The sequence below is a fragment of the Lepidochelys olivacea genome (genome assembly GCF_965140295.1).
Source record: "Lepidochelys olivacea isolate rLepOli2 genome assembly, chromosome: 10".
NCBI classification, from domain to species: Eukaryota; Metazoa; Chordata; order Testudines; family Cheloniidae; genus Lepidochelys; species Lepidochelys olivacea.
Window position 1 is genome coordinate 38,430,362 of NC_140420.1, and position 18,002 is coordinate 38,448,363.

An 18,002-nucleotide genomic window follows, 5' to 3' on the forward strand; every position below is an offset into this window, starting at 1 on the left:
AATTGCCTTCCTTTTAATTCCTCCAGCAGATGGAGCATTTGCTGCAAGTGTGGTGGAGCAGGGTTGGCTGAGCCCAAAGTAATCCCTTAAACCCCTATTGCCAGTGTGGTGTTTGTACACCCCATCACAGTAGACTTTTGAGGGATGTGTGTCTCACTGAGACAGTGGACACACTGCGCATGTCTGTCAGAGATAGGGATTTGACAGTCTGAAAGTCAAGAACTAGATAAACTCATGGAGGATAGGTCCATCAATGGCTATTAGCCAGGATGCGCAGGGGTGGTATCCCTAGCCTCGGTTTTGCCAGAAGCTAGGGCAACAGGGGATGGATCACTTGATGATTACTTGTTCTGTTCATTCCCTTTGAAGCATATGGCATTGGCCACTGTTGGAAGACAGGATACTGGGCTAAATGAACCTTTGGTCTGACCCAGAATGGCTGTTCTTATGACCTGATTCTTACCTAGAGCATGCAACTGCCATTGCTATTTATGTTATATACTTTTCATTCTAATAAGTGAAACAAGCAAAAAGAAATCTCAGACCTCCTTCCCCTGCAAAGAGTCAGATACATTCATGACTGACTCCCCCGTTCCTAAACAAACAAACAAAAAGAGCGTGGGGGGCTGTTCCTCACAAGTTAAAACAGGGCAACAAAATATTATATATTAAAATTGTTACAGATTTTTTAAAAAAATCAAAAAGATACAAATTTGAAAACTGAAGGCTGAAAAAATATCACAGAAGGATCTGAAAGCAAAAGCTTTCCTGTTTTCCTGGGCCAGAAAGCCAGATCAGGATGCTGAATCAAATGGATTTTCTGACCAATAAGACATAAAAATAGAGATGGTTGGGTTGAGGACAACAGATCAACTCCCTCTTTACTAGATGGCACATGCCTAACTGCTCTCAAGAGTGTTACCCTAGAAGCATCCCAACCCTGTCAAGTACTGGAGGAGAACTGGAGGAGAAAAACAAACAAGTGAGGAATATCCAGCAGAATACTTCGCTTTTTTTTGAGAAATTTATTTATCCCAGAATACATCCACACCTGAAAATTTACCAAATTAGCTGTTCCAAAATCATTATTCTAGAATAGTTATTTTGATATAAATGCCCATGTGGACATTCTCATTCCAGAATAAGAATGTCCATACAGGATTTTATACAGAAATAACAATTCTGTAATAGCAATTTTGGCAAATTTGCAAGTGTATGTTCCAACATGTGTTTTAGGATGAAGTAATTTCAAGGCATTGCAATAATGAGAAATTATAAACATTAGGAGGAAAATCTCAGAAAATATCTGGAGTCCTCGTTTGAGTTCTTTGTCTCCAATTTGGAGGGGAAGGATGGGTCTGTGGTCAAATCACACAGCTAGGAGTCTATATTCCAAGTTCTAATCCTAGATCTGTCATTGCTGTATTGTGTGACCTTGGGCATGTAACCTATCCCCAGATTTTTAAAAGGTATTTAGGTATTGTGGTGCTCAGCTAACTGATTTAGGAGTCTAATGCATTTTCAAAAGGGATCGAGGCACTTAGGAGCCAAAATCCATTGACAGTCTGAGATTAAGCCTCCTAAGTGCCTAGATCCATTCGTAAAATGACATTAAGCCCTGGTCTACACTAGGGGGTGGGAGTTGATGTAAGGTACACAACTTCAGCTACGAGAATAGCATAGTTGAAGTGCCTAGATCGACTTACCAAAGCATCTTCACGGCGGTGAGTTGACTGCTGCCGCTCCCCTGTCAACTCCGCTTGCGCCTCTCGCGGCACTGGAGTTCCTGAGTCGATGGGAGAGCGCTCGGGGATCGATTTATCGCATCTAGACTAGACGCGATAAATCGACCTCCGATATATCAATCGCTACCCACCAATCCGACAGGTAGTGTTGACCTACCCTTAGGCTCCTAAATAAGTTAGGCATTTGAACACTGAACACAGCAACGCCAAATTACCTTTAAAAATCTGGGCCTTAGTCTCTGCCAGTTTACACACCTTTTATAAAAGAGGATAATATTTACCTACTTCACAAAAAGACACATTAACTTATTACTTGTAAAGTGCTGTAAGAGCCTCAGACAGATAGTGTCAAAGAAATGCAAAGTATTATATTTAGGCTACTTTGTCTGACACTCTTCTCTTCCTAATTCTAGTATTTGAAAACTATAGGACACAGGGAATATGCAGAGTATTAGAAAGATTTACCAACACTTTCCTCTGACAGCAAACAATCCTAAAGGGGAAAGAGATCAACTCAACCCAGATTTACCTTTATCTGAGTGATATTCCCCTCCAGCTCTGTAGGGGTCTGAAGCTTCCATCTGTCCTTTCCCTCCAACACCCATGTGCTCTGATTGGACACTGATGCTTTCCTCCACATAGCTATTCTCCCTTTATTGGTACCAGCTGCTAGGAGACCTGCCATTAATAAAGTTGTTCTATATTTCAAATCAAGTTCAGAAAAAGCAACAAACATTAAATGAGGTAAAAAAATAACCAAAGTCTGGTTTTATTTGTAATCCAACAGTCAGAGTTGTGCTCATGAAAATAAAAGACTTGCAACACTATAGACAGGCAGTATGCAGGCATCCCCATACAGTTCTGCCAATGTCTCTCCATATTGACTAGATACCAACAATCCAGTCCTGAATCTCCCTTGAGGAGAAACTGCAAGAAATATCACATGGCTGTAAGTGGGTTAAAGTCCCTCTGTGCTTCAAGATTGAACCGTGCTTTAACTGTGTCAGGAGTGAACCTTAGTTTAAACAGCTACACATTTGTGTTCACATAGTAGATAAGGTCCCCACAGCAGATTTGTTACTATTGAAAAGTATCCTGCTGGACACAGTAATATGAAAACTATAACTACACTAAAATTGCTACAGAGCACCAAAGACAGACATTTCACAACAAGGTTTATGAGCTAAGGATCACAGTTCTCATAGGGTTTCTTACCTTTAACAGTGCAGTAAGAGACAGAGTTTAAACATTCCCCTACTTCAAAGCCAAGCTGCACATCTAGAAAGAGCACATAATTCTCACTCCGCTCTAAATCCCAGAACCTAAGTGCACAGAAAACAAGGGGCTTTTAAAAAGTGATAGCCTTCCAGATGTTTGACTGAAGAGATTCAATAGGATACAATGCAGGGCACACATTTTCTATTACTGGAATACCCAGATCATTTCATTTTAAAATGAAACTGCCAGCAGCCGTCTGGCAGTGGTCACCAACCGGTAGATAGTGATCAGCTGGTTGACCGTGGTGCCTCTGACAGTAGATCTGTCTCAGTCTAGGATTGCCAACCCTCCTGCAGCCAAACTGGGAGATCGGCCTCTAAGTCCAGCGGCAGAGCAGGGCTAAGGCAGGTTCCCTGCCTGCCCTGGCCCCGTGCTGCTCCTGAAAGTGGCCAACACATTGCTGCGGCCCCTGGGGGAGGGGTCAGGGGGTCTCCACACGCTGCCCTTGCCTGCAGACACCAGCACCGCTGCTCCCATTGGCCGGAAATAGGGAACTGTGGCCAATGGGAGTTGCAGGGGTAGTGCCTGCGGACAGGGGCAGCACACGGCGCCGCCTGCCCTTCCCACCCCAGGAACCACTGCCAGACATGCTGGCTGCTTCCAGGAGTGGCGCAGGGCCAAGGCAGGCAAGGAGGCTGACTTAGCCCCACTGCGCCACCACCTGGGAGCCGCCTGAGGCAAGTGGTGCCTGTCTGGAGCCCACACCCTGAACACCTCCTGCACCCCAACCCCCAGCCCTAGCCCCCTCCCAGAGCCCACGTCCTGCGCCCCAACCTCTTGCCCCAGCCCTGAGCCCCCTGCTGCATCCAAACTCCCTGCCCCAGGCTCAACCCAGAGCACCTCTCACACTCCAAACCCCTCTGCCCCCACCCAGAACCTGCACCCCTTCCCACACCCCAACCCGCTGTCCCAGCCCGATGAAAGTGAGTGAGGGTGGAAGAGAGCGAATGACGGAAGGGAGGGGGAATGGATTTAGCAGGGCGGGGCCTCAGAGAAGGGGCTGGGCAGGGAGCGAGGCACAGGTGTTTGGGTTTGTGTGATTACTGTTATTTCTACATTTTCTTTGAGGTAGATCCTGGGTTGCACTTAAATTCAAAAAGTGATCTTTGCTTTAAAAGGTTGGAGACCAACTAGTATGTGGAATGTGCAAAAGCCGCTTATTAACTTTCACTCATTTTTTAACTTATCTCCTTACAATCTTACTTTTTCCTTTAACTTATTATTTACTCTGTTTTCTGATATCATGTATGAAAAAAGATTTGGAAACAAACGGCCTCATTTATACAGAGGAGCTTGGATATCCCTTTACTTTCCATCTCATGGTTCTCCATCTTTTTTAAAATGCTCCCCATTACCATTAACTGCTAACAACCCTTTGAATTCAAGGGGGATTTTCTGGAACAAAGCACTGAAGCCAAATACCTTCCCTGCCAATTAGAAAATGGTACTGGGTCTTTACTACCATTCTCCCAAAATTAACCAGGTGACTAGCTGATCATATTAGCAAGCCTATGTTCAAGAAAAGTGTACCTCTTATGCTGCTGATCATACATTCCCCATTTTGGCATTCCATTGACATTAATGAAATGCAAATATAAAGAAGTAATACAGATGTTATACAGTAATACAGATCATAAATGATCTGGAGGATGGTGTGTATTGCACCCTCAGCAAGTTTGCAGATGACACTAAACTAGGAGGAGACGTAGATATGCTGGAGGGTAGGGATAGGATACAGAGGGACCTAGACAAATTAGAGGATTGGGCCAAAAGAAATCTGATGAGGTTTAACAAGGACAAGTGCAGAGTCCTGCACTTAGGATGGAAGAATCCAATGCACCGCTACAGGCTAGGGACTGAATAGCTCGGCAGCAGTTCTGCAGAAAAAGACCTAGGGGTTACAGTGGATGAGGAGCTGGATATGAGTCAACAGTGTGCCCTTGTAGCCAAGAAGGTCAATGGTATTTTGGGATGTATAAGTAGGGGCATTGCCAGCAGATCGAGGGACGTGATCGTTCCCCTCTATTCGACATTGGTGAGGCCTCATCTGGAGTACTGTGTCCAGTTTTGGGCCCCACACTACAAGAAGGATGTGGAAAAATTGGAAAGAGTCCAGCAGAGGGCAACAAAAATGATTAGGGGACTGGAACACATGACTTATGAGGAGAGGCTGAGGGAACTGGGGATGTTTAGTCTATGGAAGAGAAGAATGAAGGGGGATTTGATAGCTGCTTTCAACTACCTGAAAGGGGGTTCCAAAGAGGATGGCTCTAGACTGTTCTCAGTGGTAGCAGATGACAGAACAAGGAGTAATGGTCTCAAGTTGCAGTGGGGGAGATTTAGGTTGGATATTAGGAAAAACTTTTTCACTAGGAGGGTGGTGAAACACTGGAATGCGTTACCTAAAGAGGTGGTGGAATCTTCTTCCTTAGAAGTTTTTAAGGTCAGGCTTGACAAAGCCCTGGCTGGGATGATTTAATTGGGGATTGGTTCTGCTTTGAGCAGGGGGTTGGACTAGATGACTTCCTGAGCTCCCTTCCAACCCTGATATTCTATGATTCTGTGTTAAAGGATGACCCAGTTGCAATGAGGTTAGAAATCCAAAAGGAAAGAGAACATATTCTTAAAATACAAAGAAATAAAAGCACACAGAATATTTCAACACAGTAGTAAAGTGGCTGCCCCACTCCTGGAGAACAGGGGTTAAAAGCAGCCAAGCTAGGCTGATTGGGGAAGCAGCCACAGCTGTGGCCAGCTCAATTAGGGCCCAGCTGGCCCTGATAAGAGGGCTGGGGCCCAGAAGCTTAAGGAGTCTTACTCTAGCACTGTAGTGGGAAGGGCTAGCTGTCTGGGAGCAAGGTACCTGAAGTGGAGCAGTGTTGGGGAAGGGTAAAGGGAGCTGGGGAGCTCCAGCCTGGTAAATCCCTAGGCTGCAGGACTTGGTGAATGCCTACAAAAGGTACTGGGGCTGCAGAAGGGCAGCCTGGGAATAGGCAGCGGCAGCTGGTCCTAACCCCTTGCCAGTGATGAGTGGCCATTACAGACTGCAGTCTGCCCCAGTGAGTGGGGGCTAGATGATGACTGGCTGTAGCCACTGAGGCAAGGTGGGCTTATTGGGTTAGGAGTTCCCCTGGGAGGGGAGACTCGGAGAGTGGGGTACTGCTGGGGCAGAACCTTGAGGTACATGGGCACTGGGGTCCAGGAGGGACATGGAGGCCTGAGGCAGGCAAGACACCGGCCAGCAGAGGGTGCTCTGGAGCTGGAGTTGAGCTAATTCCTAAGACCAGCAGGAGGTGCTGCACCGGTGAGTCTCCACTTCGCTACACCCGGTTTCAAAGAAGAGAGTGTATAAGCATCACAGCATTTCTACTGTTATCCTAGACAGGAAGAGAGAATTCCTGACAAGAGGGCACAAGAGTCCATTTTTCCACTGTTGATGTGTATGCTGCCATAACAATCAGCCAACAGGTTGGGAAGAACAAACTGGCCATCCTCTTCTTGCACAAAATCAAAGGACTCTACTTTTCCAGAGAAAGAAACAGACAAAGGCAAAGTGAAGGCTGGAATTTGAGAGGTAAGAGGTCAGATGATATCAGAAGATAAAATATGGATTCCATGGGAGAAAGGAAAGCACGTGAAAACTTTTAGGGATTCAACAATATTAAACAGGCTTCAGCTCATTATTTTGAAGAATGAGAAACAATGAGTAACAAACTGAAAATATAAATTTTCTATCTTAAATTAATAATATGAAAGCAAAGGCACTCTAGAGTTAGCTGAATCTTTGGTCCATCACTGAACAAGATTCTTCCAGCTGGCAAGTCTCTTGTGTCTCAAAGTCAAATTCTTACCTGAGGACTGTTTCACCTATTGCTGTAACAAGGAGGCTACGATCGATTAAAATAATGTCTGCAGAGTGATCTATCTTTCCACTCAACTTCACCTATTAACAAAAACAAAATAAAACAAAACCCCATTAGTTAGAAGGGACATAATTGAAAAACAGCAGGTGTCAGCACCGCAAACCTGGGTTGCAAAGCGGGAACACAGGAATTACCATAGTGGACCATGGCCATAGACCAAGTCCAGTGTCCTGTCTCCAACAGTGGCCAGCACCAGATAAAAGATAAAAGAAACCTTGCATTAGGCAGATATGGGATAATCTTCCCCTTAAAGTAGATATACTCCTTATTCCTAACAGTTAAAGGGTGGTTTAAATTCTAAAGCACAAGATTTAATATCTATTCCAAAATTTGTTAACTATTTGATTAACTATTATATATTCTAGTTAAACACAAATATACAATCCCTTTTCTGAATCTTGCTAATTTTTTTTTAAAATACCTTTTTAAAAGCTATAGTCTCTAATGGTTCAATCCACTGCAACAATGTGCATTAGTTTCCATTGAAGAGCAACTTTAGGGTCATTATTGTGGCAGTGACGTAGGATATAAAAAACAGGGTTATTTCTCCAAGAGCATTTATTTCTTCATAAGACCAGGCTTGCTAAATGGCCATGTGTGCTGTGATGTGATAAACAGTACATTCTACAGGTATTCACAATACAGAATCATTTGCGAGGAAGACAACCAAATCATCTCTTATCAAGTAAGAACAGATAGCGCCTACAACTAATACACTCATTTCATAAATATAAAGGAAAGGGTAAACCCCTTTAAAATCCCTCCTGGCCAAAGGAAAAATCCTCTCACCTGTAAAGGGTTAAGAAGCTAAAGGTAACCTCACTGGCACCTGACCAAAATGACCAATGAGGAGACAAGATACTTTCAAAAGCTGGGAGGAGGGAGAAAAACAAAGGGTCTGTGTGGGTCTCTATGCTGCTTTTGCTGGGGACAGAACAGGAATTGAGTCCTAGAACTTTTAGTAAGTAATCTAGCTAGGTATGTGTTAGGTTATGATTTCTTTAAATGGCTGAGAAAAGAGCTGTGCTGAATAGAATGACTATCCCTGTCTGTGTGTCTTTTTTGTAACTTAAGGTTTTGCCTAGAGGGATTCTCTAATTACCCTGTAAGGTATCTACCATCCTGATTTTACAGAGGTGATTCCTTTACTTCCATTAAAAGTAGTCTTGTAAGAAAACTGAATGCTTTTTCATTGTTCAAAGATCCAAGGGTTTGGGTCTGTGGTCACCTTTGCAAATTGGTGAGGATTTTTACCAAACCTTCCCCAGGAAGTGGGGTGCAAGGGTTGGGAGGATTTTGGGGGGAAAGACGTGTCCAAACTATGTTTCCCAGTAAACCCAGTTAAAGTTTGGTGGTGGCAGTGGAAATTCCAAGGGTAAAATTAATTTGTACCTTGGGGAAGTTTTAACCTAAGCTAGTAAAAGTAAGCTTAGGAGGTTTTCATGCAGGTCCCCACATCTGTACCCTAGAGTTCAGAGTGGGGAAGGAACCTTGACATCTCACCACAAGCCTTATTAAAACAGACTAGTGTACATTTTTAATGGTTCTAGTTTTGTAATACTCAGAGCAGTTATGTCACAACAATTCTACTATAGCTGCTGCAGAATTAATGGTGTAATGCAGAAGACAAAGGGTTGTCTATTACTGTGACTGGTTTCCTCCAGGGTGCAGCCTGAGACCATGGAACCACTGTGCCCCCTGAACTCTCTCCAGCCTGGGCTGTCTCTCACAATGCCTTGTTAGTGACCAGCAGCAACCCCTCCAGGTGCTGTTATCACTCAGCATAACCACATGTGGAGACCTCACATCCTGCTAGATTGCATGAATGCTCCCAGAGCCCTTCATGAATCATGCAGAGCCAAATCCTCCCAGCACTCAGGAATATACCAGCTAATTTATTAATTGGTTCACCACTTCATCAATAGAAAGTGGACATACACCAGCCTTTGATACCTGAGCAATTTACCATTCACTTCAGGCAAACTCACTGGGAAAGATAAACAGTTCAACAGATGTATTGAGTATAAAAGATAGATTTTAGGTGATAGACAAAGTCAGAGTTAGTTATCAAAAGAAATAAAATATAAGCACACAGTCTAAACTCTCAACCCTATTAGACTGGGCAACATCTGGATTAAGCAGTTTCTCACCCCACTGGATATTGCACTCCTTAATATACAAGTTTTTTTCCTCTGTTGGACTCTTATTTTCTTCTCAGTGTCTTAGTTGCTTGCAGTGTAGGTGGGTGAAAGAGTGGACACACATGAGGCTTTTCTCCGTCTGTTTTACATCCTCAGTCCATGTGCTTGGAAAACTCAAGTCTGGGGGCACTGCTGAGTCTCAAATCAAGGTTGTGCCAATTCCCCTGATGTGGCCTCATGCAGATGAGTCATCTTATTGTAGCTCCCTTGCTGGACAATGGCTGTTAATGGGTTGTTTGACACCCCGACTAGGCATTGGTTACTGTCCTTGCTGTTGCTTCTGGGGAGCTAATATCTGGCTGATTCCCCAACTTACAGCATGTTTTAGTGACCATCATACAACACAATTCTCATAACTTCATATGCATTAGTGATACACATATATGGATAGAGAAATGTCTTTCAGCAGATCATAACCTTTCCCTGATACCTTACAAGGCATGCTTTATATGTAAGATCAGGATTATATGAAAATGAGGACTATGGTGGTTACAGTACACTTCCCTAAGGTATAGAACGTCACACCTTTCCCCTTAGTCAGTTTACTGCAAGAGGAATAGCCACTATCTCACAGGCAGTTTGTGTTATACTTCTCTTGGCATCCAGCTATCAAGGCCAGGAGGCAGTGTGCCTCAGGTTTCCTTTTCACTCACACAGCAAACCAGGTTTGTTATGATTTCTCTGCTGAGATAAGCTTTAAATCTGTTTACATGTATGAACTGAGAACTAGCATTACCATAAGGTTTAACATCCATGTCAAAATTCTTATCCTCAAAACTTTACATTAATACCAAAAATTTTATCACAGATGTGCATTTACAAGTATCTTTATGATACCACGTCCTCTGTTCAGATAGTCTGGTTTGAGGTTGGTTTGTTCATTACCCACGGTGTCCTTTGACTCTCCCATGTAATCAGTCACTGGCTTTTCTTTCCCTCCAGTGTTCCCCTCTGCCTGGGTTCTTATTTTAATTATGTTTCTGGAATTTTGGTACCTCAGGGTCTGGCAAGATAAGAATTTAGGGGGATCGTGCATATTGACTGGCCCCTTCAGGGAGCTGTCTCCCAACCCTAGGATTGTACGATATACAAAAAATCCAGCTCCCTTTTTGGGGTTACCCTGTGTTTCCCACTCCCAGCACTGAGTCCTTCTCTGCCTCCTAGAGGGCTGTGCTCTGTACCCTCTGGGTGAGGTGTGTTTACTCTTTGATCAGATGCACCTTTTCCCAGCAGCTTTCCCATAACTGTTCTCTGTGTCTCACCAGCCTGGGGAAAACACCCCCCCCCCCTCTGCCCGTTGGGTCATTTGTATTCTCACAAACCAACACCTGGCATTTTCCTGTCTCAACTCCTTTGTTATCAGAGGTGCATCTTGATCTAAAGAGAGACAGTTGCTTTTCAAAAACGTATCAGAAATAGCATCCTGAAAAACTGGGACATTGATTGGGGTAACCTCCACCACCTCTTTCTCTGACCTTAAAAACTTCTAAGGAAGGAGATTCCACCACCTCCCTAGGTAACGCATTCCAGTGTTTCACCACCCTCCTAGTGAAAAAGTTTTTCCTAATATCCAACCTAAATCTCCCCCACTGCAACTTGAGACCATTACTCCTTGTCCTGTCATCTGCTACCACTGAGAACAGTCTAGAGCCATCCTATTTGGAACCCCCTTTCAGGTAGTTGAAAGCAGCTATCAAATCCCCCTTCATTCTTCTCTTCCATAGACTAAACATCCCCAGTTCCTTTAGCCTCTCCTCATAAGTCATGTGTTCCAGTCCCCTAATCATTTTTGTTGCCCTCTGCTGGACTCTTTCCAATTTTTCCACATCCTTCTTGTAGTGTGGGGCCCAAAACTGGACACAGGACTCCAGATGAGGCCTCACCAGTGTCGAATAGAGGGGAACAATCACATCCCTCGATCTGCTGGCAATGCCCCTACTTATACATCCCAAAATGCCATTGGCCTTCTTGACAACAAGGGCACACTGTTGACTCATATCCAGCTTCTCGTCTACTGTAACCCCTAGGTCTTTTTCTGCAGAACTGCTGCCGAGCCATTCGGTCCCTAGTCTGTAGTGGTGCATTGGATTCTTCCATCCTAAGTGCAGGACTCTGCACTTGTCCTTGTTAAACCTCATCAGATTTCTTTTGGCCCAATCCTCTAATTTGTCTAGGTCCCTCTGTATCCTATCCCTACCCTCCAGCGTATCTACTTCTCCTCCTAGTTTAGTGTCATCTGCAAACTTGATCCACGCCATCCTCCAGATCATTTATGAAGATATTGAACAAAACCGGCCCCAGGACCGACTCTTGGGCACTCAGTTTTATACCGGCTGTCAACTAGACATGGAGCCATTGATCACTACCTGTTAAGCCCGATGATCTAGCAAGCTTTCTATCCACCTTATAGTCCACTCATCCAGCCCATACTTCTTTAACTTGCTGGCAAGAATACTGTGGGAGACTGTATCAAAAGATTTGCTAAAGTCAAGGAATAACACGTCCACTGCTTTCCCCTCATCCACAGAGCCAGTTATCTCGTCATAGAAGGCAATTAGGTTAGTCAGGCATGACTTGCCTTGGTGAATCCATGCTGACTATTCCTGATCACTTTCCTCTCCTCTAAGTGCTTCAGAATTGATTCCTGGAGGATCTGCTCCATGATTTTTCCAGGGACTCAGGTGAGGCTGACTGGCCTGTAGTTCCCCAGATCCTCCTCCTTCTCTTTTTTTAAAGATGGGCACTACATTAGCCTTTTTCCAGTCATCCGGGACCTCCCCCGATCACCATGAGTTTTCAAAGATAATAGCCAATGGCTCTACAATCACATCCACCAACTCTTTTAGCACCCTCAGATGCAGTGCATCCAGCCCCATGGACTTGTGCTTGTCCAGCTTTTCTAAATAGTCCTGAACCACTTCTTTCTCCACAGAGGGCTGGTCATTTCCTCCCCAAACTGTGCTGCCCAGTACAGTAGTCTGGGAGCTGACCTTGTTCGTGAAGACGGAGGCAAAAAAAAAAAAAGCATTGAGTACTTCAGATTTCTACGTCCTGTGTCGCTAGGCTGCCTCCCCCATTCAGTAAGGGGACCAAACTTTCCTTGACCTTCTTCTTGTTGCTAACATACCAGAAGAAACCCTTCTTGTTGCTCTTAACATCCCTGGCTAGCTGCAACTCCAAGTGTGATTTGGCTTTCCTGATTTCACTCCTGTATACCTGAGCAATATTTTTATACTTCTCCCTGGTCATTTGTCAAATCTTCCACTTCTTGTAAGCTTCTTTTTCGTGTTTAAGATCAGCAAGGATTTCACTGTTAAACCAAGCTAGTCGCCTGCTATATTTACAATCCTTTCTACACATCAGGATGGTTTGTTCCTGCAACCTCGATAAAGATTCTTTAAAATACAGCCAACTCTCCTGGACTCCTTTCCCCTTCATGTTATTCTCCCAGGGGATCCTGCCCATCAGTTCCCTGAGGGAGTCAACATCTGCTTTTCTGAAGTCCAGGCTCCATATTCTGTTGCTCTCCTTTCTTCCTTTTGTCAGGATCCTGAACTTGACTATCTCATGGTCACTGTCTCCCCGGTTCCCATCCACTTTTGCTTCCCTGTTTGTGAGCAGCAGGTTCAAGAAGAGCTCTGCCCCTAGTTGGTTTTTCCAGCACTTGCACCAGGAAGTTGTCCCCAACACTCTCCAAAAACTTCCTGGATTGTCTGTGCAATCACTGACAACCCCTCTCCTGCGGGCATATTGTCTTCTGCTTGAAAGAAGCTAGTCTTCAAAGCAAACTGCTTCCCCATGTGACAGAGTCACAAGAATCCTCACCCACCTCAGTGGTTTCTGAGATTCCCTCCCACTTTTCTAGGCTCCCCTCTGGGATACATTTCCCTATGCTCCCTAGAGCGGGGTTTGTCTCTTGTTTAGCTGCAACTTGCTGGCAGCTAACAACCTGGACAATTCTCTCCCTGGCAGGCATTACGTGCCCCTTCCTTCCTGAGACGGTGTTGCCTCCAGCTGTAGTGTAGGAGTTGGTCTCAACCACCCTCCCAATTGGAAGCATGTGGCTTCCCCCTGCTGCAGAAGAATCAAGGAGACTTTCCCATTCTCTCAGCAGTTCCTGAGATCTTACCCTTTCCCTCGAGGGTCCCAGCATAAAACTCTCTCTCCTGCTGCAAGCAAATACTTTAACCTGAGCTACATGGAAGAAATCATTACCAAGAAGCAGGTCAACTAGGATGTGTTTCATTACCTCCACAGTCAAAACACTTTCCAAACCTTCCCAAATCACATGGATTTTGGCTAGTGGTATGAAGAATCTGCTTTTGCCCACCCCTACAATCTCTGCCATTTGGCTACGTAACATACTGGCCTTTGGGACCACACTCTGCTTAACCAGAGAGATCTGAGCCCCTATATCCCTCTGCCCCACACATTCCCTACCATTAATTTGGACAACCTTAACATGCTCCATGTCTGGTTCTGCAGAGGCTAATCTCACAAAACCAATATGATAGGTTTTGACTGCCTGGGGGTTTTCTGTGTTGAGGACAGCAGAACTAACATGAGCTATTGGTTGCCTGCTTCCTCCTAACACAAGGCATTTATTCCTCAGACGATCAGTGGAATTACACTGATAGCACCTTTTAGATTCTTCTGCTTTTACAGGAGATTTGAATGAGGGTTAGAGAAATGGTTTTGGGGAAGTGAGTACAAAGCCTCCCATCTACCCTCCCTCTTGCTAGGGATAAAATGGGGTCTTCCCTTCCCACCAGCTTTAAAGACCTCTTTCAGTGGTTTGTTTTCAATAGATGCCTGGGTCTGTTCGAAGGCATCAGCAAGAGATGCCATCTCATCCACAGACTTTACATCTTTGTCCCATAGGCACTGCATTACATCAGTCTTACACATGCCTAGGAAATGCTTTTGAGCCACAGGTCAAACATTCCCTCAAAACTTGTAACACCTTTACCCCTCACCCATTTTCCCATCAAATCTTTCATTCTGTTCACATGTTCCCCATTACTCATACCAATATTCCTCTTAAGATCCCTAAATTTAACTATATGTTTCAGGGGTAATCTGAAACCTTTGCAAAACAATGTTTTTAAATTTACAATAGTCTAAAGCATCTTCAATGGGCATTTCATTTAATACACTTAAAGCTTTACCAATTAATTTTGCAATCAGGGTAGGAACTCTTGGCATCAGGGCTTTCAAAGGTAGTCAGATATTCAACAATATCATAAATGTCCAAATTGCGGATTTTTGGAGTGATGGGAATAGCTGGGTTCTGCTTCTCTAGCAGGTCCAGTTGGTGTTTTTGTTCTTTCTTTCTTCCCGTTCGTTCTTTTTCCTCCCACTCTCTCTCTTTCCGCTCTCTCTTTCTTCCCGTTTCTCCTTCATCTCCAGTTCTTTCCGTTGCAATAATCTCTGGTGATCCCTCTTTTTCTGCAGCCCGCAGTCTAAAAAGGTCCAACTTTGCAATGGCTTCACTACTTTCAGTCATTTTCCTGCTTTTCTGTTCCTACTTCCCTTTCTCAAAATAAACTAACAAAAAATAACAAACCGGTAGCCTCCTCCTGACTATCCTTAGCCACCGCACTTAAAGCCTCACTTAAAATATTTACACCAGTGTATGAAGTGCAAATCTTGCTCAGTACAACAAGCTGTGTATTTTACCCTGCTCGCTGCACCACTGTGATGGGATCCCCCTGGTGTGCAGCCTGTGACTGTGGGACCGCTGTACCCCCTGAACGCTCTCCAGCCTGAGCTGTCTCTCACAATGCCTTGCTAGTGACCAGCAGCAACACCTCCAGGTGCAACACAACCACATGTGGAGACCCCACACCCAGCTAGATTGCATAAAGGCTCCCAAAGCCATTCATGAATCACACAGACAAAGGCACCAGAGCCAAATCCCCCCCCGCTCCCAGCACTGTACCTCAGAAATATACAGTCTAATTTATTAATTGGTTCACCGCTTCATCAATAGAAAGTGGATATACACTAGCCTTTGTACCCTGAGCAGATTTGCCCCACACTTCATACAAACTGACTGGTAAAGATAATCAGTTCAACAGATTTACTGACTATAAAAGACAGATATTAAGTGATAGACAAAAAGTCAGAGTTAGTTACCAAAAGAAATAAAATATAAGCACACAGTCTAAACTCTCAACCCTGTTAGACTGGGTAACATCTGGATTAAGCAGTTTTTCTCACCCACTGGATATTGCACTCCTTAATATACAGGTTTTTTCCTCTGTTGGATTCTTATTTTCTTCTCAGTGTCTTAGTTGCTTGCAGTGTAGGTGGGTGAAGGAGAAAAGCCTCATATGTGTCCACTCTGTCTGTTTTATACCCTCAGTTCATGTACTTGGAAAACACACGTCCAGGCATGTCTGGGGGCATCGCTGAGTCTCCAAGCAAGGTTGAGCAATTCCCCTGGTGTGGCCTCATGCAGATGGTCACTGAATTGTTGTTGGAGTAAGCTCCCTTGATGGACAATGGCTGTTCATGGGTTGTTTGACACCCCGACCGGGGGTTGGTTACTTTCCTTGCTGTTGCCTCTAGGGAGCTAATATCTGGCTGATTCCCCAACTTACAGCATGTTTTAGGGTATGTCTACACTGGCAGACTTACTGCACCACTTAGAGAGTGCTGAAGGGAAACTGTTGTGTGTTCACACTGTAAGCTGCCTGCGCAATAGCATGTTAACACTTGTGACACTTGCAGTGGTATTCGAAGCTGTGCGCTCTGGGCAGCTATCCCACAGAGCACCTCTTCCTCTTCTGCCACTAAGAGCTGTGGGAAGATGGAGGGGGTCCCAGGACACCCTGGGTCCTGTCCCAGTGACCCATGATGCATTGCTTCGCATCACAGAAATCCCTGTGCTTCCATCTGCATTTGGCACCATCTTTCAACGGTTTGTGTACTATGCGCTCTGCCTCTTTCTGGCTGCAGGAATGGATCCCGAGCTACTCACTAGTATGCTGCTCGCTCTAACCAACACGTCATGAGTGGTAGTGGAGTTATTCCTTAAACAACAAAGGCAAGAGGAGTGTGACACTGATCTCGCCACACGTACTAGCTACTACAAGAGATTGCTTGTGGCATTCAGAGAGGTGCTGACCACAAAGGAACACCGCTTTTGGGCTCAGGAAACAAGTACTGAGTAGTGGGATTACATTGTCATGCATGTCTGGGATGACGAGCAGTGACTACAGAACTTTCGGATGAGGAAAGCCACATTCATGCAATTGTCTGAGCTCGCCCCAGCCCTGCGGCGCAACGACATGAGAATGAGAGCTACCCTGCCATTGGAGACGCATATGGCGATTGCACTGTGGAAGCTGGCTACTCCAGACTGTTACCGATTGGTCGCTAACCAGTTCAGAGGGGGAAAGTCGACCATTGGACTCGTGTTGCTAAAAGTGTGCAGGACCATTAACCACATCCTGCTCCGAAAGACCGTGACTCTGAGCAACGTGTGTGACATTGTGGATGGCTCTGCACAAATGGGCTTCCCTAACTGCAGAGAGCCAATAGATGGCACACATATTCCAATTCTGGCACCAGACCATCTAGCCACCGAGTACATTAATAGCAAGGGCTATTTCTCAATGGTTCTCCGGGAGCTTGTGGATCCCTGTGGGTGTTTCACAGACATTAATGCAGGCTGGTCAGGAAAGGTGTATGATGCATGCATCTTTCAGAACACGGGCCTGTTCAGGAAGCTGCAAGTAGGGACTTCCTTCCCGGACCAGAAAATCACCATAGCGGAAGTCGAAATGCCCATTGTGATCCTGGAAGACCCCGCCTACCCCTTAATGCCATGGCTTATGAAGCCATACACCGGGCAACTTGACAGCAGCAAGGAGTGGTTCAACAACACCCTGAGCAAGTGCAAAATGACTGTTGAAATCTGTCTTTAGGTATCATAATTCCTATGGCTGGAGCGCAGCCGGGACTGGACAGCCTCCTCTCCCCAAATACCGATGAGGTCCAGCAGCTCGGTGTTGCTCCAAGTAGGGGATCACCTGGTGCGTGGAGCAGGCATGGCCACCTGGAAAGATGTGCTGAGACCACTCCACGCGTCACCAAGCAAACAGGAAGGGGACTTTCAAAATTCCAAAAGAATGTATGGGGTGGGGATGACGGTTGGTCACCTGAGGGCAGGGCAATAGAGTTCAAATCGATGACCAGAGAGGCAAGAACAGGCATTGTAGGACACCTCACGGAGCCCAACTGCAGAGCTGTAATTGACCAGGGCGTCTACACTGGCACCGCAGCGCTGCACCCTCAGTGCAGAAACCTGTACACTTTGGGGTGGTTTTTTTTTACAGCGCTGCAACTGCGCAGTTTCTCCACACTAAGTGGCTTGGCAGTGTGTACACCTCGGGAGTTAAAATGCAGAAAATTGCTTCACTGTGCAGAAACTTGCCATTGTAGACAAGGCTTCAGTGACCACCATACAACACAATTCTCATAACTTCATATATGATATGATATACACATATGGATAGAGAAATGACATGATCTGCTGAAAGACATTTCCCCTAATACCTTACCAGGCATGCTTTACATGCAAGATCACGATTATATGAAAATGAGGAATATGGGGGTTACAGTATGCTCTCACAAAGTACAGAATGTCACAGTTATAAGTCTATCAGAATAAGATCCTGAGCTGTTTGGGTGCTACTGTATTTGCAGTTCAAACTGAGAAACACAGGGTAGGGAAAAGGGTACATATTACTAAAGAGGTTAGGTAATTGCGTATTTGAGATGTGGCAGATCCATATTTTAACATAAAGATACAGATTATAGTTAAGGATCAACAATCTTGCCATTAG

At 44.9% G+C, this 18,002-nt stretch overlaps 1 protein-coding gene across 5 annotated transcripts in view; it reads right to left on the reverse strand.

The window, feature by feature from the left end:
* IFT140 (intraflagellar transport 140) overlaps positions 1–18,002 on the reverse strand; it is a 258,874-nt gene that overhangs the window by 171,702 nt on the left and 69,170 nt on the right. For all 5 annotated transcript variants that reach the window (XM_084642124.1, XM_084642123.1, XM_084642121.1 and 2 more), the window contains 3 exons: positions 6,875–6,966; positions 2,961–3,067; positions 2,275–2,423 (listed from right to left, as the gene is read on the reverse strand). In XM_084642124.1, coding sequence (XP_084498250.1) covers positions 2,275–2,423; positions 2,961–3,067; positions 6,875–6,966 — 348 coding nt within the window. The remainder of the gene's footprint in view (positions 1–2,274; positions 2,424–2,960; positions 3,068–6,874; positions 6,967–18,002) is intronic.